The sequence below is a fragment of the Ambystoma mexicanum genome, chromosome 8 (genome assembly GCF_040938575.1).
Source record: "Ambystoma mexicanum isolate Mex_15411 chromosome 8, UKY_AmexF1_1, whole genome shotgun sequence".
NCBI classification, from domain to species: domain Eukaryota; kingdom Metazoa; phylum Chordata; class Amphibia; order Caudata; family Ambystomatidae; genus Ambystoma; species Ambystoma mexicanum.
The window spans coordinates 187,606,361-187,629,852 of NC_090929.1; the positions used below are offsets into that span (position 1 = coordinate 187,606,361).

Sequence of the window (23,492 nt, forward strand, 5' to 3'; positions counted from 1 at the left end):
TTAGCTGAACTAGCGAAGTGCACCAAGGACGACTCCACACTGGCCATTGCGACTACCTGCATTCGGAATGGCCATTGGAAATCAGTGGAAGCTTCGATAGTGGACAGCCATACAATAGACACACAACTCTTCAAAACACTAGCTCGATCGAAGGATAAACTCTCTCTATCGCCCTGATCCCTGATACTCAAAGGGGATCGCATATTAAGTCCGTCCTCCGTACACTAGAGAGCAATAGACATTGCGCACGAAAGCCCCAGGGGCATAGTGTCAACAAAGCAAATGCTTCGGAGGAAAGTGTGGTTCCCTGGCATAGCCAAAAGTATTGAGAGCACACTAATTGTCATATGAAGCGGTTCCGGGAATGATGGTGGTTGCTCCCTGAAGGCATATGGGAGGAGGTTGCAATTGACTTCTTCGGTCCACTAAGGCCAGGTGAATACATACTGGTGGCACTCCATGAACATTCAAGGATTTAAGGTACTTGGAGATTGAGATACTGCCATCCACAGCCACCACGTTCGTGACCCCACCATGGACTGGATATTCTCCTCCTAGGGGGGTTCCGAAAGTGGTGAAATCCAACACCGGCCCTCCATTTACCAGCAACGGCTTCCAGAACTTCGCTATCTACATAGGATTCCAGCACATGAAGGTCAACCCGCTGTGGCCCCAGGCAAACTGATCAGTAGAGCAGTTCATGGCAAATGACAAGAGAGCCATGAGGATTGCCAACGTCACCCACATGCCTATTGAACAGTTCCTATGCAATCTCCTTCGGCACTACCAGCACTACCGGAACAGGTCTCAAGATTCCAGCGGGATGTGTCGGGCAGAACTTATGTTTGGTCGCCCCATATGCTCCAGAGTGCCATACGAAGCCCAGCCCACAGGGGAGAACCGGCAGGAACAGGAGACACGGAAAAGGGATGACAGGGCAAAAGAAAAGATGAAAGACTACGCTGACTGCAGACACCATGCACGAGAAGGAAATCTGAAAGTGGGAGACAAGGTTCTCGTATGGCAGACACAATCTCACAAGGACACCCCACCGTTTGACCATTGCCTGCATTAATAACAGCTTGTTCTTAAGGAAAACTCATGGTGGCCTTGCCAGACAGAGGAGGAAGAGAGCAAAGGGGAAACTCGCGCCAGGGAGCAGTCGGGATACACAGTGGACAAAGAGGACGCAGAGGCAGAGGAGCAGATCAATGTTGAGGAGAGGCCGACCGATGAGGTGACACCTTCCCGACCCAACGGCAGGCCCCTCCGCACCATCCGGCGACCCAGACAATGGATCGAAGAGATGGGGTAGGACAATGTTATTTTCGGGGTAGATGGAGCGTCCTGTTCGCTACGCGCCCACAAGGTCATGTAACCAGAGTTAATGTGGCCGCGGCGAGCGCAGCAATAAAACTGTTTCAGTTTGACCCCTTTACTGTGTGGCTGTGTCTCCTTCCAGGGCGCGTTGCACCACGCACATACCAGGTCGCTGAGACCTGACACAATAGACCTTGCAATATAGTCATGAATGAGAGATTGGTAGCTTGGTTCAAGCAGTGAACAGACGTAAAGCAATTTAGAATTACGTTTTGCAATCTTCCTCTCACGGAGGTGGTTGCATAAGACTGTTTATTAGCCCGTATTTGCGGCCGAAATCTGCTATAGATTGAGTATGCATAGACCTGTGAATGGCAACTGGTTTGTCTTCTATTTCCTTTCTACATGTTGAAGTACATAACCGTTTACTCATCTTTGTAGCCTTTTCCTCTCTTACTTTATCAGGTGATTGGATAATACCTTCTAGATAAGCAATCCAGCATCCTAACCAAGCTGAAATCAAAATCATTCATTATTGAAACACATTAAACGTGCACTTTCTTTTGGAACCTTGAAGATATGTCGCTCCCAAGTTTGGATGTATTTTCTCTGAACACTCTTGTCCTCACCTACATACTTATCATGTTACATCTTTGCTGCACATTAATTGTTAATGTATGAGCTGGCTGCTCAGAGACTGGCAGACCTGATGCATGTGACGTCACACATTCTATGGATGGGCTCAGATTAGAGTATTATGTTTTTTAGCAGTAGAGCTCACATGTAGAGGCCGCTGTGGACTAAGTAACAATGGAGAGCCTGAAAGTGTTCTTTGCCAGCCTGAAGAAAGATGAAATTAATATTTACAACCCCAGTCAGTGGGACGGTAACCCCCGTTCCCATCTCCCACCACCGTCCTCCAATTGCTTTTGTGCAAGCTAGAACATGCATCACTCGTTATTTTTATCTAATGCACTTGCATTATGGTGAGATGAAGTAAAAATGTTCTTTTCTCTTAATATGGTAAGACTTAGGACAGGGCAGGGCATGCAAGGCCCCCAGCAGACCAGTGGACTATGTACTGAGTTGACTCATCCATCAAAGCAAGGCGAGAGGTGGCAACTCCTGCAGAGGGGGTCCAGAGCTTAACAGTGATCCGGGAATTGAAGAGCCATGTCAGGAAAGGAAAAGATATGGGGTATAAGGGAACTAAAGACATTTGGAAATCTAGTAGGGAGATCCCGGTGGAGCAAATGCCGTAGAGGGGTCTAGGAAATAAAAAAAGGGTTCTGAAAAATTGAGATTTGCGGATTTTAATCAAATGAGAACATTGGCAGGAATTCTGGAAAATGTACCTGCGGATCAGGGAAAATACAGGTTAGAAAAAATATTAAAGAATGCAATTATCAGGTTTGAACAGAGAAAAATGTGTCATCTTAAATGAACATAGTAGCATAGGCAATTATTTCGAAGGTGTTCAGCTGAAAGGAGGAGGGAAGCAGAAGGAAGCTACCAATGCATGGGCTGCTTTCTATGATCTTTTAGGTTAGGGAACATTTGCTTTTGGAAACACGCTCTAATTTATTTTGAGGATTCATCTGTCTCGGATGTGGTCACGTGGCCTGAATCCATGCACGTGGGCTTTTGATCTCAATACAAATTATATGGCCCTGTTACGAGTGCTCCATTATTAGTACAATTAAGTGCCTCACGCAAGTATGGTTTCTGTTCGTGAAGCCGCCTTCTCATTGTACTTTTCTCTTTTCCTCTCCTGCCCAGGTCTACAGCGGCTTGTGGAAAGACCGAGAAATAATCATAAAATGCGGGATAGAAGAAGCTCTGAAAGCTGACAGCAATCCAGACTCGGGGCCGAGGAAGGAGCTGGTCTTGTTTGATAAACCCACCAGAGGGACCTCAATGGATGAATTCAGGGAGATGCTGACCAATTTCCTAAAGGTCAGTCCCTAGTGCTCTGAAAGTTGCTCTCTTCTGAAATTTTTTTTCTTTTATTAGTACATGTATAAGAAGGGCACAAAGCCCATAGGCATCTAGGTGCTGGTTACCAAGGAGGAAAATGACAGTTGGGGCATGAGTAGGGAGGGAAGGGGAAATGTCAAATGAAAAGGCAGGTTTGAGATGCTTCCTGAAGAGTGTTTTTTAGCAATGGGGCGATCCAAGATTCTTTTAGAGTGACTGGGACGGTGCAGGTGGAGAAGGAAGTATTGATAATGGTGGCGATGAGGGGGAGTAGGGGTTTGGCGCATTCCTTTACCATAGAGGCTGGGCAGGCATCTCCCTTGCAGCACAAGGGCTTGAGGCCTTTATTGGTGTTGGCAAGGGCGGGGGTGCTGGTGCATTCGAATTGGAAAGGGGGATGTCTGTTAGCTCTTGAGGCGAGGGAGCTGGAGGCAAGAAGGTTGGTTGGGATGTTTGTTTGGTTTTTATTTTTGCTTATAGTAGAGAGATTTTGCCTGTGAAGGTGTCTTGGATGCTGTTGCACCAGGTATTGTCTTTCGTGATGGAGGGAGGTGGGGAGATGGGTGTCTCCAGTTCCCTGAGGAAGCGAAGAGTTTGTGAGAGCTGGATGCAGCTTTATTGGTTCTCTCGTAGTAGGTAACTGATTTAGAGCTCAGGATAGTTTGTTTGTAATGGAGGGAAATGTTGGAGATAAGGCTTTGTTGGCAGCGGTGGGCTCTTTGCGCCAAGTGGTTTCCGCAGCCCTTTTGGTTGCTCTTGTGGTGCGAAAGTCAGGAGTGAACCAGGATTTGAGGTGTATGGTCTTTTTGGTTTATCTAGTTTTGAGAGGGGCCGGGAAGTCTACGGTCTTGTGTAGCAAGGCGTTCTAATGTTCGACTAGGGAGGTGGTGTCCAATGTGGGGGGGAGCGGTAGGTTAAGGAGCGGGATAATCATGTCAAGCTGGTCAAGTTGCAAGTACTGCTGGCCATGATGAGGGCAGGGCTGGTCGCTGGCTTGACAGGTTTGGTGGGAATGGAAATGGTGAAGGAGATAGTGTGGTGGTCTGACCACGGGCAAAGGAGGTTGGATAGGATAGATATGTTACTCTTGTGGTCCACAAGCCAGTCTAGGACGCGACCATGGGAGTGTGTAGGCTCTATAATGTGTTGGGTGCAACCTAAGGAGTTGGACAAGGTGTTGGCCTCAGAATCAGAGGGGTCGTTGAACCCCAGATTAAGGTCACCTAGGAGTAAGAATTGTGTGGTGGGCTTCAGTTTCGATTAGATGAGTTGAATGAGGTCACCCTCGAAGGTGTGAGTGGGGCCAAGCTGCTTGTAGATAAGTTGAATAGTGGTTGTGGCGTTATGTGAGCATTTCAGTTTGGCTGAGATAAGTTCACAGTTAGGCAAGGAGGAGGTGTTGAGTGCATGCAGCGGGAGGGAATCCTTATAGAAGAGGGTGATGCCGCCACCTTTTTTAGGTGGCCTGTCACGACAGAGCATGGCATTGCGTGCTGGAATAGCGATGTATAGCAATGGTCCGGTAGTGGGAGTTAACCAAGTTTCAGTCAAGGCCAAGATGTCGAGGTTGTCGGCTGTGATGAGGTCAAGTATTTCGTGGGTATGGGCAGTCAGGGATCTGGTGTTCAGATGGGAGCACAGCAGTGGTGAGGTCAGTGGTGGACTGGTAGGGGGCGGGGCTTCCGTAGCTGGGGGAGGGTTAGGTGAGGTGGCTTGGTCGGTGAGAGGTGGATCTGGTGGTAGAGAATGGCTGGGGCTAATGCGGTGCTGGAGATTGGTGTTGCGAGTCTTGCTGCCTAGTGGGAGGGCATTGACGATAGGAGGGGTGGAGCATGAAGCCAGGTGAGCAGCGTGCTGTTTTATTGTGTGAAATGTAGCATTTAAATGTACAGCTTAAGTGAATCCCGGCATTTGTCGTAGTAGTAGGCTCATCCCCAGGTTATGGCCTACTCTTGACACACTAACTCTGCATCAGTAGCCTTTGGCCTCATTCGCTCAGTGGACTTAGTTAACATATGGTTTACTCTTGCTCTGCTAACATTTAGGCATCCTGAATCTTTTTTACTCATCCTGGAGCCTCTTTATTTCCTTTTGTTGGGTCTCAATAAGTTTCAGCAATTCTTTATGCATCTAGCAACACTGCCTAGTACATGTTTTCTGTGGCCTCTTTTCCGGTTTCCCAGTCCTTTTCTTTCAAGTATTTTCAATGAAGGGATGTCACGCGTTTGGTGAGGTCTGGGCCCAAAAATGTTGTGTGTCCCATTACTATTTTTTCCATGTGTCATTTGGGTGAGGTGGCTTTGCTAGAAGTGGGCTTATTAATGAGTAGGTGAAGGTCTGTGGTAACAGCTACTTGCCAACCCAAATTTACAGAGATAATAATGTATTAACTCGAGTTTACAATGATATGAAAATTAACCTGGGTTTATAGAGACATGAGTGTGTTTACAGAGATGTAAATGTGATAAAATGGGTTTACAGGGATAGGAATATTAACCTGGGTATAAACAGGAGACTTGCAACTATTATCAGAGTCCTTTATAGAGTGTAGTGATCCATCCCGCTATTTTAATCATTTCTAAAAATTGGGCACTACATTATTTCCAATAGTTGTGGGTTAGGTATCAGTTTGTTTACCTAACACACAAAGTTGTTCGCTCCAATTTTCCTTTTTACTTTGCTGCAAACCTAATGATCTCTAGGGGCCAATGAAGACGAAAGAGCTGGGACCAATTATGTCTTGAGGTTTCCTGGGTGTGTTGCTAATCTGCTCTGAAAAGTGTAAATGTGCTGACGGGTCATCCAGACGGATGAGCAGCTCCGTCAGAAAAGCGAAGATGCACTTCACTTCTAGTCGGCTTATTCTGTACATTTTTAAGAGGATGGAACTAAATGACAATATGAAATGGAGCAGCCCTACTTGGCTGTACCCAAACTTCCCCACCCCAAATCAACTGTCCACCCTCATGAATCCTCCTAGATGAGCAGTTAGAGATTGAGGACTCCTCAGGCACGGCCTACGTCCTTTCGTCTTACCGGGCGGGGTTGGATGGTGGCTTATAGGAGGGGAAGGTAACTCGAAAGATGCGAATCCCAGCAGAAAAGGGCATGGAAGGAGGATTCGCAAAAGGTTCTATAAAAAGGGTCCTAAATCCACATTGTAAACTAGTTTCAATTGGGAGCCCTGAGGTGCGCGCTCAGCATAGTGATCCTGCGGTCTATGTCAAGTGCGGTTGGCGGATGGACTACAGGCCTGCACTCAAAAGCAGCTCAATCCAAGCAGAACAGTTAAAAGGAGGCAGATTAACCAAAGGGTTCTGTGAAATAAGAAAGTCTACCCCATGTCCAATATCACATAAAACCTCCCTGGTGTCTGCACGGGCCGTGTTAAGCCAGATTCCACTCTCTAGGTTTAGAGGGCCCCTGCACACTTCTTTCCTGGTGATGTTATCCTCCTTCTTGTTGGGATAGTTGTCTTGGCTGAGTCCTGATGCTTTGTGTTTTAGGGGGCAGTGTCTTGGTCTGTTGGGTGTCCTGACCCACGTTTGAGCTATCATGCTGCAACATTTGGTGCTGTGGGCTTAGAAAATCCAAGATGGCCAAAAAGCCCACATGTACGCCAGAATAGGAAAACTGTGCAGTACTGGCATGGAAAACATCATGATGGCCAGAACTTCCCAGAAAATGCACAGGGAAATGCATGAAGAATAGGCTGCCACTCATTTTTGCCTATGTTGTGAGCACAGGAGGGCACTGCCTAAAACCACCATTGGGCTACCCACACAGTAGCCTGAAACCATTGCAAAAGGGCCAATGCTGATTGCCAAAAGCAACCCACAACTATTGGGAATTCATTCCTTCAACGGGCACAAAATTATTTTACTGCAGAACCACACCAGTGCCATGTGCTGAACCTGGACAATATACTTCCATGTAAAATCTCTTGTGTGGAATGCATTCATTCAAGACTGATCCAAAAAATGGACGCAGTACCGATAAATACCTCAAGGCGGTGCTAGCGGTCTAAACTCTGACAGGGAAACTGCATGTCAGGAGTTGCAGGAGAGGCCTTTACATCAAAGGCTGGGAGTTAATTAAAATCTTAACCACATGCTGTTCCCAGAAGACAATCTGATTTGATTAACAGGCCAAAAGGCTGGGAAACCTCTCACCTCCAGAGATTCACACCAGGAGTTAGAATCTCACATGACCTCTTGATTGATAGAAGGCATACTGGCTGGCAGCCTCCTGGAGACCACACAATAGGCTCTTGCACTTGAATAGAATATGTTGATTTTGACTGTTTCCTGTCAACAAAGGCCTGCCTGCCAGCAGAGGCATGGTTTCTGACCCACCCAAGTTTCTAGGAGGAGGAGACTAACGCTCTGAGAGCTGAATTGCAGTAAAAATACAGTTTATAAAAATACTGATAACTCTTTGTAATCAAATGACAGGAATGTATAACTTTGAGAGCCTTAATTTAAAAAATGTACCTTCGATTCAAGCCCAAACTCCAATTTGTGTGATGTTCTGGGGCAAAACCCCGCTATTTATTGACACCACAGACACTGTATTTAAGCTAGAGATATGGGAATTTACTGGAGTAGGTATGGACAGCCTGTGTATATGTGTATAACTTTTAATGAAGAACCAAGGTTGCATAACCCACTAAAATCGAAAATAAGTTGCCATTTTTGAATGCAAGCCCTCAGGAAGAGCAGATTTGGGACAGAGACTACCTCATGTGATAGGTAATATGTACATGCAATGACAAACCACTATGTATTTGAGAAATGTGTATTTTGATCACATATAGATTTGTGTGCAATTTGACAGGGTAGTGTCCTTTCTGCAGGCCATATAATGACATCGCTCTGACACTCCACTTCTTTCCCCCAATCAAAAGAGAAAGGAAAGCTTGACCAATGATAAATTGAGAGAGGGGCTGGATTAGTGATGCCGCGCACACACCCACTTTCAAAACATATAAAAGGAACATTGAAACCCAGGTGGGGGGAATTGAAATCCATTTGCTGCAACGCGCTCTGCCAGACCACACAACTTCCAGAAGGCACCAGATCCAACACTTAGACATTAAAACTCCAAAGAACTTGATCCAGAACTCAAAGTAAGGGCCTAAACCCACAGACTGAGAACTCTTCTCACCAGGCCTCAGCATCCAGCAAACCTAACCAACTATCAACAGCCGGGCGAGCTGTTTGAATTCCCTGCCTAGAACATTGCCGGGACCGGTAGCAGTGTCCAGGAGCCGTGCAGATCAGCGCTGTGTCCTGAGAAAGCGGGACCAGGGGCCGTGCAGACCGGTGCTAGACCAGACCAGCAGAACCCAAGATCCAGGAACAGTGACGGTGACCCAGAAAGCAGAGCTTTACTCGGAACCGGAGACCAGATCGCTGTGAAGTGCTGTGCGCAGTGACCGGATCTGTGGCAAAGTCGCCTTCCTGTCCAAAATCTCTTGTGAGTACTCAGCGAAACTCACAACATATCCCTTAGTTAATATAATATAATTCAATCTATTTAACCTAAGTAGAACTGTCACCTGTCATTTTCTAGCTGCTAGCTGTAACCTGTCGCTTTGAACTTTTAAAATTTCAAATCCGAAAAACAACCTTCACAAAATCGTTCATAACTCCGTAACCGTTTGTGCTAGGAACGTGATTTAACTTTCATCTGAAAGCTCAGAATCTAGGCTTTCCAAGAACCGACTTGCTACTCCTTATAGTGCCTCCGTAATCACGATTCACGCACTCGTGAATTTTACTGCGATTTGCGATTTGGCCTGATTTCAGCCACCTATAAAAATCAGCAGCTTTTGCCTGAACTGCTAAAATTTCGTTTGCCTCCTAAGATCCATCCCTGAATCATTGCTAGAGTGAGCCTGAACTAATATTAACTAGATACCACTCACCCTGAACCTCCTGAAGGGAATTAAAAGCATTTTCAGCATATTTCTCACTGCATTGTCACCATATTCAAAGCATTTTGCCTGTGTTTCAAAACTCCTATCTGTTGTATAAGCTCCTGGGGGGGAATTGAACTGAATTCTATTTGATTGCATTCCTAAGAACTGTGTGCTCTCATCTTCATCTCCTTACAGTGCATAAAGGGGGGGAGGGGGTGAATTGTCCAAGAAAGTGATTACATTGTCTTTTGCTGAAATCCTATCAAGTTATTTTCTGTACTGCATTTTCATGCCACATTGCATCTATTTGAAACCATAAAAGTATTGTTGCTATCTTATCCATCCTATACCCACTCATCATTGATTATAAAGAAGTGTGCTAGTGCCAGACTATCCATTATTGATTACTGCTCAGATTAAGTGGGATATTCAATTATTAATTCATTATAAAAGTGATATATATATATATATATATATATATATATATATATATATATATATATATATATATATATATATACTGTTTAATTTGTTTTCAAATAAACCTTTTAAACTTGCAAAACAGATCTACTTCTTGGCTCAGTGGGGTCAGGGGGATTCTAAGAGAGGGGTGTTATACAGGGGTTGTCATCCAGAATATGAACCTGGACATAAAGATATATCAATAAGGGTTTTTCATTCAGTATCCCAGGCTAGGCATTGACTTAGCTGTAGTGCTGGATTGAATCTTCTTACAGGTCCAGGCTGGAAGGAAAGGGTGGTGGTCTTCTAGCTCTTACCTGGGAGAGACCTCTCTCTTTCGCTACCTTGGTTTCAAGCCTTAGCAAAAGTTATTTTGTGCTGGTGGCCTCGTAATTCCCATAGTGACTGGTCTTTCACTCCCAGCGAGCTCTACTCTCACTCGTTCTTAGGGTGTGGCCTCGCACCAGCCTCTGATGCAAGGACAGCAGGTCTTTCCAACTAGGCTGTCCTTTCAACCTGGCTTCCACTAAGCTTAGCCCCGCTGGCCTAGCCAACCCTCATTCCCATTCGCTGGTTGAACCTCTTGGCTTGGCCAACACAGGTGCAGCTATCTTGGTTTTCCACCTTCTTGCATTACTCTCACAGCCTGTCCATCTTTAATTGGCCAACAAAAGTTCTTCTCTCCTGCTTCTCCTTGCCTAGCTCTCCTGGCTATAGCACCTCGCTCTCATAAGAATGCTGTCCTTTGACCCACCAAGTTAGGAGTCTTCTGCCTCTTCTTATACTAGTCTTGATAGTGATTGATATAATTAGGGCCCTGATTCACAGGTCCATTTTCCCATTAGTATCGTGGAACGAGATTTGTCCTGGCTTAATGGCTCCACCTCCTCCCCACATCTGTGGTGGGTCTTAGTGGTTTCCTGCAGGTGTTGTGTTTTGTTGAGGAGTGGGCCGGACCCTGCAGCCCAAAATTACAAAATCTCTATCCACCACGTTGAAATCGAGCAGTGAGATGAGGGCCTGCGCACCCGGTGCGCCAGCTTCTCAAGCTCCCTTTTCTTGACTTTGATCTCTAGCCATGGCACTCAGCAGAGTGCACGCAATTGCCCTGTGTGCTTTCGGGATCTGCCATTGGACATTTGTTGGGCCCCAGGCCAGAATCCATTCCAGAGCTTGCGCATGAGGGACACGCTGAACTCATGCCCCATGCGTGGACCCGCGCAGGTGGAGTTTAGGAAACACGTAAGATCTTTTGCTATCCATACATATGTAAAACACTGGGTCTGGGTCTAATTCTTTATGGATTTACCCCCCAGGGAACCTCGGTTTTAGACTGTGAGAACAGTCTTAGTCTCCCCCTTCATGAAACCCTAAGCAGTATAGTGCAACCTAGGATCCTTTCACCTTGCTAGGGCCTATGGTACTACTGACTCCACCAAGGGAGGGGTGGGTGACCTCTGTGGGATCCTCCTTGTACTGTCTCCATGAGCAGGGACTCCCCCTACCCCTCCTACCTGGGCATGAACAGGTGACCTTGTCAGAGAACCCACTCTCGATTTTTCTGCATCCGATCTCCAATCTTGTCTCTTTGTTGAGGAAACTGAAAACATGGCTTTGGAGCCAGGTTTTGTTCTAAATGTTATCTACCCAATGGCTGCCTTGCCATGTCCCAGTTATGATCATGCACTGCTGTTAATGACTACTTGACTCTGTGTGTATGTATGTGTTTTCTAATTGCACTGTGCCTTATTGATGTTACACAAAAACATAAACATTTCTATGTCAGGCCCAGTAAAGATGTGAACAATGTTATGAGTGATGCCCTCAGTGTAACCCTGATTTCTGTTTGTTTGCAGGCCAATCTGGGAGATCAGACTTCCCTCTCGGTACTGGTGAATCGCATCATCAACATGGCAGATGTGAACGGGGATGGAAGAGTGTCCCTGGCAGAAGCCAAGTCCATCTGGGCTTTACTCCAGCTCAACGAGTTCCTACTCATGCTCTCCTTGCACGAGAAGGAGCACACGTCCAGGTTACTGGGCCACTGCGGAGACCTCTACATAACTGAGAAGATCCCTCATTACACCTTGTTTGGCACTGAGGTCCCACACTTCCTTCAGCCCTTTCTGCCGTCGTCTGTGCAGAAGCTTATCAACCAGTGGTTTGCCCCAGCCTGGCCCCGGCGAGCCAAAATTGCTATTGGTCTCTTGGAATTTGTGGAAGAGATCTTCCATGGCACCTATGGAAACTTCTTCATCTGCGAAACTAACTTTGAAAACGTAGGCTACAACGAGAACTATGACTTCAAGATGATTGACTTGCGCAACGTTGCTACCGAAATGTCCATCCGCGGCTTCCTCAAGGGCCGGCACTGCGAGCAGAACGCTGACTGCACTTTCAAGAAAGACTGCACCGCGACCTGCGACAAGTTGATGAAGCAGTGCAAGGGTGACATGATCCAGCCCAACCTGGCGAAAGTCTGCACGCTGCTGCAGGGCTATCTCCTCTACGGGGCCCCGACGGAGCTTAAGGAGGAGCTTCAGAAACAGCTCCGGACTTGCATGACTCTCAGTGGCCTGGCAAGCCAGATGGAGGTGCACCACTCCTTGGTGCTGAACAACCTTAAGACATTACTCTGGAAGAAGATTTCCAATACCAAATACTCCTAGAGGAGGCTGGTGAGCCCGCAGGTCTAATCCCATGCTACCTGCAGCCTTAATCGACCTATGAGTTTGGCGAAGGCCCAACCCACGCCCTCTCTTCTGGGCTTGGGGGGCTGAGGGGTAGAATGGCACGGCTGCTGACTCTAGCGCTTTGTGCAATTGCACCACTGGTATTCACAATGCAGCACTTGGATCTGACAGTCAAGGACCTGCCATCCTGGGAAATTGGGTGTGACTAACTTGAAGGGACGTGCATGTCACCTGCTGCTCCAGAGTGGACCACAGATAAAACATGCTGCACTTGTCTTTTCTTAATCTGATGCACAGATGCAGTGTAAATAAATACATTTTATGTGATATGCAGTTTGTTATATATCTTGGTGTTAGCACAGCACTTCACTTATACAGCCCAATGTTGCTTCCGGGTGCAGTGGGTTGGTTTTAAATATAAGGGTCCAGGGTTGGAACAGTTCCATTGTTTTATTCTAGGTTTTGGCGAATGCATGAAATCAGGGCTGAGGCAGGCATGCCAGGTAAAGGTGATTATGATTGGATATTTATAACACGCTTAATACCCAAGGGTTTCTAAGGGCAGGGCGGAACCGGGATCAAACCTTTTTTTTTTTTTTTTATTCTTTATTTACATAACATCGGCAACAAAACCCAAAACAACCAATATAAACAAATAAAACACGGTAAACAATACAAGAAAGTACAGCATTTTACACAGGTCTATGTAAAAAGTGAGATACTCATCACCTCAAACCCCCAGCAAATCAAACAAATCCCTCAATCACCCCCCCACCCAACAAACGCATTCTCAGGTTAAAATCGCTGAAGAAATCCACCCCATATTTTTTCAAATAAATCCAATTTACCAAGTCTCCTATACATCACTCTCTCCACATTCGCCAATTCATGCATCTCAGATAACCACGTCTCAATATTCAATGTTAAAGCATTCTTCCAATTTCGCAAGATCATTCGTTTACCAGTCATCGCCCCTCTGAATAACCACTTCTTCTCACTCTGAGTGAGATCACCCAAAGACTCATCACTCCCCAATATGATCACACTAAAATCCAAGACCGGGAGATTCACAATCACCTCAACACATATACGTCCAATCTCACCCCAGAACAACCTCACCAGCCTACAATCCCATAGTAGATGTTCCAATGTACCAATCTCACATGAACACCTCCAACAGTCTGCATTCTCCATCATCCCTCTCTTATACATACTCTCAGGTGTCCAATAAATTCAGTTTAGAAGTTTAATCTGTCTCGATCTTTCAGTGAGTCCTAGCGTGCACAACTTCACATTCATACACATGTTTTGCCACAAGCCCTCCGTGATATCCAACCCGATTCTCCTGCTCCACTCCTCTCTCAAAGAGTCATTCCCTTGAATACATGGCACAAATACTTTATACAGTCGACCGGCCAGACCCCCACCCGATCTCACCAAATTCCTTGCAAACAGACCCAGCTCAATTTTCTTCTCCAAATCCACCACACCTATCGCGCGCTTAATCTTTACAAAGTCAAAATTCCTAAAATGTTCAATACCATACTGCTGCTGCACTTCCCTGGTGGTCATCCAGCGGCCATTTGTAAACAGATCACCAACCCACCTCATCCCACCCAGAAACCAATCTGACCAAAAAAACACCTTGCCATCTATCCTGATAGCAGGGTTTAACCACACCGAGGCACCAGGTTCCCTCAAAGCGTCCACATCCAAATAACGACACAAACCCTTCCAAGCGCTCCTCATGGCATCCATCAGCAAATCACGTCCACAATTCTTCCTGGAGACCGAAGTCAACACAGCTCTTGGAGTAAGAGGGCCACTAAAACTGGTTTCCACCTCCACCCAAACATCCTGCGAATCCTCCACAAAGGGAACCAAAAATTCAGAAAGGAAAGCTAGGTGATATGCTCTGAAATTCGGCACTCTAAGACCACCCCTATGCAATAGCAATTATAACTTCCACAATTTTAACCTTGGGGGCTTCCTATCCCACAAGAACTCCTGCAACAACCGGTCCAAATCTCTCCAAAACTTCATAGGGAACATCAAAGGGACCATGCTCAGAGCATAATTAATCCTCGGAGTGGAAACCATTTTTAACGCGTTCACCTTCCCCCATAAAGAAAGATTCAGAAGACTCCATCGCTCAAGATCCATCCGCAAACCACTACACATGACCCGCGCATTTTCCTTAACCATGTCACCAATCTCCGGAGTAAGCCAAACCCCCAAGTACAGCAATCTATCCGGACACCACTTAAAGCCCAAATCCACCACAAACCTCCTATCAACAGAATGCGTCAACGGCATAATCTCCGATTTCATCCAATTAATTTTTTATCCAGAACATAGACCAAACTCCGTTATAACATCCATCAATACCGGTATAGACTTCCTGAGATCACGAAGTACTAAAAGCATGTCGTCCGCAAACAGCCAAATCTTCTGCGTCATCCCCCAGCACGAATGACCCACCACACCTTCAGCCCTCCTGATAAACTCAGCCAGTGGTTCCAAAACCAACACAAACAGAAGAGGTGACAGAGGGCACCCCTGCCTTGTACCCCTCTCTATTCTGATTCTCCCTGACCTCATACCATTGGTGACCACCTCTGCAGTCGGCTCACTATATAGCAGCCTGATCCAGGAAATAAACCTCATACCAAAACCCATCCTATCCAACACCGCATAAAGGAAGTCCCAGTTCACCCTATCAAATGCCCTCTCCGCATCCAAAGATAAAATCGCACTATCCCCTTCCTGACCACTCGCTTCCGAAACAATACGTAAAATCTTCCTGATGTTTCTGGAGGCCTTCCTACCCTTCACAAAACCAGACTGATCCCCATGTATCACAGACGGAAGCAGACGCTCCGACCTGCTAGCCAACATTTTCGCCAGAATATTATTATCAACATTAACAAGACTAATGGGCCTATAACTCGAAGGCAGAGTTCCATCCTTACCACCTTTTAAGAATACCGATATCAAAGCATGACGAGTAGTCTCAGGAAGTAACTCTACGGTCAACGACTCCACATACACATCCAGCAACATTCACAAAGCCGAATCCGGTAGGATCTTATAAAACTCAGCCGGAAACCCATCCGGGCCAGGGGCCTTCCCAACATTCAGCTTACCTATCGCCATCTTAATCTCAGCCCGCAAAAAATCCTCTTCCAGTAACCTTGAATCATCCACACTAATCCTAGACAGGGTCACCTTTTCCAGAAATTCTGCACCCCCACCCGAAACCCCTTTGAAAATGTTGTTTATCACACACGGATGATAGCTAATACTCCCATCATGAGTCCTAATCGAGGGTATAGAACGCTCAGCTTCCCGCTTCCTCAACCTATATGCCAACCACCTGTCGCATTTTTCACCCTTCTCATAGTAGACGCACTTCAAATAGAAGCTACTCCGATCATTACGTTCTTCAATGATCAAATTCAATTCCCTCCTCACCCTTCGAAGCTCACCCACCGCCTCCCCACAAGAAGGGTCTACCATCACCTTCCTCGACAATTCAGTAAGTTTAGTCTCCAACAATGCCTCCCTTTCATCGCCCTCTTTCCGAAGTCCACTCGATACACCAATCAGATGGCCCGTATCGTACATTTCAAAGCCTCCCAGAAAATACCGGGACGCATCACGCCATCATGATTACACTCCACAAAATACTCCAATTCCCTCCTCAATCTCTCCAACACATCATCCCTCCTCAGCAATGAAACATTCATCCTCCAAAATGTATGTAAATTCAACGCATATCGCAACCGCAACTTCAACACCACAATGTGCATGATCCGTTAAGAGTATGTTACCAATTTCACATGTGTCACACCACTCCGTCATCCGACCAGCAGTCAAAAACATCAATTCTAGAGTACACTGAATGTACACTAGAGTGAAAACTGTACTCCCTATTCCAGGGATGTTCCAGTCTCCAACAATCCTGTAAATTATGTTCCAACATCAAGTCCAACAAGGCCAAATGTTGCCGGTCCACCCAACCCCCACTGTCCACTGACTCATCCAAAACAATATTAAAATCTCCACCCAATACAAAATTCCTGGATCCCAAATCCTGCAATATTTGTGCCACTTTTCTGAAGAAAGATCAATCATCAAACCTGTGTTGCTCCACGTCGTCTTGCTTCCAATGCAAGCACGTTGCCCCTGGGCTATCCCCTGGAGACAATCTTTGCCTACCACCAGAGCTTTAAGTGGTTCGGGACCTGCCGGGGGCCAGGCCCCGCCAGTCTCCAAAATCTCGTTTTGAGGCGGGGCCCTGCCGGGCCCACTAATCTGCCCTGGCAACCCCGGCCACTACACGAAAAGGCTTTTTTTCTAAAGTCAGAATCTCTCGCTCCTGTGCGAAAGCTTCAGGCTTCAGAAAAAAAATGCCATAATGGTGGCGCCGCACCTGCGAGGCATCCCTTCAAGCAAAAGATGCCTGTGGGCCGGCGCCACCATTATGGAGAAAACGCGAGGCCGCTGGAAGCAGAGGCCTTGTTTTCTAAATCCTGAAGCTCCCGCGCATTTGCGGGAGTTTCAGTCTTCAGGAAACGGCCTCAGCTTCCAGCAGCTTCACCCTTTTCAGCCTTAATGGTGACGCTGCCACTCCCCAGCGAGCGGCAGCGCCAGCTCCACCATTAAGGCTGAATATGCGAGGCGCTGTCCCCTGCTAGGCACGCCATTACAATATAAATGAATATAAATGGAGGGAGGGTGCTGATCTCTACAAGAGGCTGCCTGGCAGGGGTGCTAGCGAGCGCGGCTCGTCACGGAGGCGTGGCCTAACGGGCAAGCAGGCGACCCCCCACCGTTAGGCCACGACCCCTTAATGACCCTCGGCTCATTTTGTAGTGCCACTTAAGGCACTGCGCTACCACCACTCTCGTCTTCCAAGCTTCACAGCCGTTATCATTTACTGTTCTAAAATGATGGTCATTTTACTGTTTCATCCTCTGGGTGGCGATTCACTTGTGTCATGTTGCTGTTGCGAACCGCCTTGCTTCCTCCAGGGTCCAATCAGAAAGGCCCACAGCTCCACTTCTGTACGCGCGAATTACGAACGACCACCGAGGGAAATAACGGCCCCACTCTTCGGCCTCGTTGCAATATTCCTTAACAAGTGCCCAGTTTTGAAAAAGACCAGAGTTATGTCGAAACACGGGTCACTATATTGTCACACCTACAAGAAAGGCACCTTTTGGATACCCTTTGTCTCACACCATATTTCATTAGGATTGGCACCATACCCGGGGCAACCAATCTCCTTTTTGGAGACTAAGGGTTAGGTAAACCCTGATTGCACCTGTAGCAGCAACAGACGACTCTGCTACTGGAAGGGTTAGCGCAGAGCGGGGCAGTATTACCCCACATCTCCACCACCTATTAATAAGCAGCAACCCATGAAGACTCCTGCACAATATGTGTACAGAGGACTTGGAAGCCAAGCACCCACACTCAGGCCTCAGGAGCCTTGGGTAGATGTTTGTGTAGCCTTGTGACGGGCCAGCCCAGCCCTCGTATCCCACCCAGCACCCACTGAACCAGGCACGGGGCAAGGGTGAGGTCGCTGCGTTTGGCCCTCTACAGGCTGCGGCACCATGTGGTGGTGAATCTTTGCCCCAGTAGAGAGAGGGCATGTGGGACATGAACCACCCTTTCCATTAGGACGACCACGTCAAATGACTAAGAACCCTGTGCCGGTGACCTGTTATTTTCATGGGGCTATTTGGGGAATGCTATTGATTTGTTTTTGATTGGAGCCAAATAAGTAATTTTTAAGCACATTTTTCAAGCGCCTGGAGACTGCCTTTGGGTGGTAGCGATGCATGGTATAAATCAACAAAACATGACTTTGTTGCAACGAGGCCAGTGGGGTGTGAAAAAATGAAATGCTTCAGTATCTGCCACAGTGCCCAGCAGCATTTCACTTGTGTACTAGAAAAGGCATTAATGCATGGATCTGAAAGATGTTCTGCTCTTTTTATACAATGGCTTCATTTAGGCTGTTCAATTAAAAGGCAGAGCATACCAAGGGCTTTAAGTGGGCCGGGTCTAACATACGTTTCAGGGAAAACAGCAGAAATTATTCTCATCCGAATGTAATGTTAAGTATGCCGACCATAGAGGAGTAATCAACTATTGAACATAGACCTCATCACACAAGCATTCAGACACCGAAACCACAGTGCAGCGCCTGATCCAAAATATCTCATGCACACATCCGCATTCCAAATTCTAGCGTCCACACAGTAACGCATGCCAATACGCACACACCCACACAACGGGAACAACCACTTAAAAAAAATATAGGGTCTGATTCACAGAAGCCTTTTACAATTGGTCAATCCCATTGAAAAATGACATGTGAATCAGGCCCATACTGCTCCAACCCAACACCATTCACCCTTTGCAAAACACTTAGCAAGCCTGCAATCTTGCTGCTATATATGGATGACTTATGACAAAGTCCCTGCCGTCCTTTGAAGTGAGTGGTGGCATTGCCAGGAGGGCCAGGTGCTGCGAACTGTGGAGTGGTGCTGAGACGGGCGGGAGTGTGGGGATGATCTCTTAGCTACCACTGCCATGCCTCGTACGCTAGGCAGGGCTACACCACATGATAGCACTGTGCAGCACAGTCTAGAATTGACAGGGATAATAACTGTGGTCGCTTCAGGCAGGGCTATACGTGGGCTATGAAATCGAGGAGGGCCCTCATTTAGTGGTATGGCTTGTGGGATGGGTGGGGCCTAAAAAAGTACACATAATAAGGTACGCACATAAATATATAAATGCTTTCATTTATATATTTGTTTGCGTGCCTTACTATGGTTTGTGTACTTCAAGATGGCTTGAAAAGTACACAAACCATATTAAGGTACGCACGCAAATATATAACGTTTATATATTTGTGTGCATACCTTATGGTTTGCATACTTTTCAAGCCATCTTTTTTAAACATTCCTATGTTAATAAAAAGATGGCTTGAAAGGTACACAATTCAATCCATCTTTAATACATTTTTGACAACGGACAAAGCCCGAGGCGTCTTTGTCCGTCAGCAAAGCTTTATAAAAGATTACTTGAATTGTGTACTTTTCAAGCCATCTTTTATAAACCTCGAAATATGTCAAGGAATCCCCAGGTTTGCTCATGGTTAAAGATGCCTCAGCTACCTGGGGAGGGGGTGGAGAAACAAAGGGACAGTAACTTCCTCTGGTGACCCCTCACGCGAGAAGTCACCAGAGGAATTTACAGTGGCTGACAGAAAACCACTGTCAGCTTGCCTGACTTAATGGCGGGCACATCTGCCTCAGCAGTATAATGTGTCCCGCCAATGTTGTTGTGGGACAGGCGGGCCCCGGCATAGAACACCAAAAGATAGTGGCCAGAACACCAGAACACCAAAATATGGTGGTCAGAACATAGAACACCAAAGGATGGCTTCTGGAAAATAAACCAGTGGTTCATTATGTCATTTAATGCCAAGAAATCTCGCTTGTCAGGATTGAGCTTCAAAGAATTGGCATTCAGCTACTTTTGTTTATATCCCAACAGCTTTATCAACAACTGGGTTTCAGCTGCATAATTTAAAACCTGAAACGGTGACTGTCTAATTAACAAAGTAAGGATTTGAATAAACGCTTTAAATAATATTGGAGATTAAGAAACGAGTGCTGAGGGACACTGCATGCACGGGTACTGGGTTCTGAGCACAGGTCATCCATCTGAATTATATCTGTATTCTATCTGACAGGAAAACACGGACAATCACACCCATCCCCACAGAGCTTGATCGATCCAACAATATGTTGTGATCCACATTAAAGAATGACACAGACAGGCTCAGCACTGCCTCCATCAACTTCCATGATCACCTGATCAAAGCAGGATAACAATAACCCTTGTCAATGACAAATTAAAGATCACACAGCTGGTCCATGTAAAGCAGGCTTGTCCAACCTTTTTGAATGTGGGGCCGAAGCATTCACTTTTTGTCACCCGGAGGGCCGGCGAGCCAAAAGTGAACACCCTCACCCAAAGTAGTATATTCAAAAGCGATGGTGTGTGACTTTTCACACAATAGCATCAAAGGCATAGCCATGCAGTCCCAAAGATAGCTTTTGGTGTCGGGGGCAGTGATGAAAGGTTAGTTTCTTGTGATTTCTTCCAGTGTGTATGTGTTGATATTTCTCGGAAATAGTGGGGGCGACCGAGCGTAGCGAGGGAGCTATAACAATATAGGGAGGGTTTGGGGGGGTCTCCCCCCCCAAGATTTTTTTTCCAAATATGGGGCTGAAATTGTGCATTTTACAGCAGGAAAAGTGACCAAAAAGCCATACGTTTACAATCAGTTCTAAAGGGGAACATGTACATTCCATGTCACTAACAGCAGACAAGAACATTGTAGAACACAACACATTTTAATGATCAATGTGTCCACAGTGTAAGACAGCACTGTCACTGATGTAACACATTGGCATGCTGGTTGTGCCCAAAATATGCCTCTGTAGCAACATGTCTGTGCTGGCTGTTACCAATTTAGGCCAGCATTGTCCTCTACAAGGCATGATTGCTGCTGCCTGAGCATGTGCAGTGTGCCCAATACATATGCCAGCTTATCTCTGTAATACACATTCATTACTTCTGTGGTAATGAAAGAAGCATAATCCAATTCCAGGGGGCACCTGAGGCAGTAAAAGTCCTCCGCCACGGCCCGGTTTATTGGTCGGACCCAACATTGCAGAAATCAATTAATTAATCGTGTCCCCGGGCCCGACAAACATTGAATAAATAAATCGGGCAGGGGAGCCGACTTATGAATTTCCCGGGTGGTGCCCAAATATAGGAAGTGACATAACCAGCACTTATATGACCGCATTTGCACGTAGTCGCCAACTTGGTGCTAAGGGGGCAGGGGGGTGCAGAACAGTGGAAACATTGGCTAGCATGTATTGCATGTACTAAAGGCAAGTAAGAAGGAGGTTTAAGCCTTCCAGTTGCATCCCAGTAGGCCAATACTGCCCCTACTCCACTTCTCTATAATCATCCAGGTTGTAGTAGCCCTCAAAAGGCAGAGCAACACAACTAGGATAGGAGAACGAAATGCCATCCCATCCTGTGAGTGTGTCAAACCTCAGAGCAAAGACTGTGCGTGTGCCTTGGAGCACAATCTCACTAATTTGGTGCAATTCGCGCAAGTGGGTGCATGGGAATGCCATGCGTGTGTGTGGGCTGCATACCCCGGATCACTTGCTCACTTCTTCACTTTGAAACTCTGTCCAAGGCAGTACTGTCCCAATGGTGAGAAGTGTCATATTTTCACATTAACTATGCTTAAGCACTTTGGGTTATTGAATAGTGCTGCTACATTCGGAGTAATTCCATCCCTTTAAATATATTAGCTCTTGTATAACCACAACAGTGTTGATTTATTCTGATGATGATGAAGATGATGTTAGACTTGCTCAATAGTTCTGGTTCTGTATCATTAAATGTACTTCAGATCTTCGGAGTCTCGGGAGGATAGCTCAGGAGCAACACAGGTTCGATCCCGCTGGGTACATTATACCTCTACATCTGTGCACCCATCTTACCAAGAGGGGTGCACAGAGGGGTGCACAGATGTACAAATACACCCAACCCAAAACGATTTTTAGAAATTGAGGGACAGACTTGCTTTGAATCTGTGCCTCCATTTCTAAAAATCGTTTTGGGTTGGGTGTACCTCTACATCCGTGCACCCCTCTTGCAAAGAGGGGTGCACAGATGTACAAATACATCCAACCCAAATCGATTTTTAGAAATTGAGGGACAGACTTGCTTTGAATCTGTGCCTCCATTTCTAAAAATCGTTTTGGGTTGGGTGTACCTCTACATCTGTGCACCCCTCTTTCCAAGAGGGGTGCACAGATGTACAAATACACCCAACCCAAAACGATTTTTTAGAAATTGGGGGACAGACTTGCTTTGCATCTGTGCCTCCATTTCTAAAAATCGTTTTGGGTTGGGTTACTTCTACATCTGTTCACCCCTCTTGCCAAGCAGGGTGCACAGATGTACAAATACATCCAACCCAAAACGATTTTTAGAAATTGAGGGACAGACTTGCTTTGCATCTGTGCCTCCATTTCTAAAAATCGTTTTGGGTTGGGTGTACCTCTACATCCGTGCACCCCTCTTGCCAAGAGAGGTGCACAGATGTACAAATACACCCAACCCAAAACGATTTTTTAGAAATTGGGGGACAGACTTGCTTTGCATCTGTGCCTCCATTTCTAAAAATCGTTTTGGGTTGGGTTACTTCTACATCTGGGCACCCCTCTTGCCAAGCGGGGTGCACAGATGTACAAATACATCCAACCCAAAACGATTTTTAGAAATTGAGGGACAGACTTGCTTTGCATCTGTGCCTCCATTTCTAAAAATCGTTTTGGGTTGGGTGTACCTCTACATCCGTGCACCCCTCTTGCCAAGAGAGGTGCACAGATGTACAAATACACCCAACCCAAAACGATTTTTTAGAAATTGGGGGACAGACTTGCTTTGCATCTGTGCCTCCATTTCTAAAAATCGTTTTGGGTTGGGTTACTTCTACATCTGGGCACCCCTCTTGCCAAGCGGGGTGCACAGATGTACAAATACATCCAACCCAAAACGATTTTTAGAAATTGAGGGACAGACTTGCTTTGCATCTGTGCCTCCATTTCTAAAAATCGTTTTGGGTTGGGTTACTTCAACATCTGTGCACCCCTCTTGCCAAGCGGGGTGCACAGATGTACAAATACATCCAACCCAAAACGATTTTTAGAAATTGAGGGACAGACTTGCTTTGCATCTGTGCCTCCATTTCTAAAAATCGTTTTGGGTTGGGTTACTTCTACATCTGTGCACCCCTCTTGCCAAGCGGGGTGCACAGATGTACAAATGCATCCAACCCAAAACGATTTTTAGAAATTGAGGGACAGACTTGCTTTGCATCTGTGACTCCATTTCTAAAAATCGTTTTGGGTTGGGTTATTTCTACATCTGTGCACCCCTCTTGCCAAGCGGGGTGCACAGATGTACAAATACATCCAACCCAAAACGATTTT

The 23,492-nt window shown here is 46.2% G+C and overlaps 1 protein-coding gene across 2 annotated transcripts in view; it reads left to right on the forward strand.

The window, feature by feature from the left end:
• Positions 1-12,702, forward strand: part of DIPK1B (divergent protein kinase domain 1B) — a 668,389-nt gene extending 655,687 nt beyond the window's left edge. For both annotated transcript variants that reach the window (XM_069609597.1, XM_069609598.1), the window contains exons 4-5: positions 3,100-3,276; positions 11,539-12,702. In XM_069609597.1, coding sequence (XP_069465698.1) covers positions 3,100-3,276; positions 11,539-12,351 — 990 coding nt within the window. In that variant the 3' untranslated portion in view covers positions 12,352-12,702. The remainder of the gene's footprint in view (positions 1-3,099; positions 3,277-11,538) is intronic.
• The last annotated feature ends 10,790 nt before the right edge of the window (positions 12,703-23,492 follow it).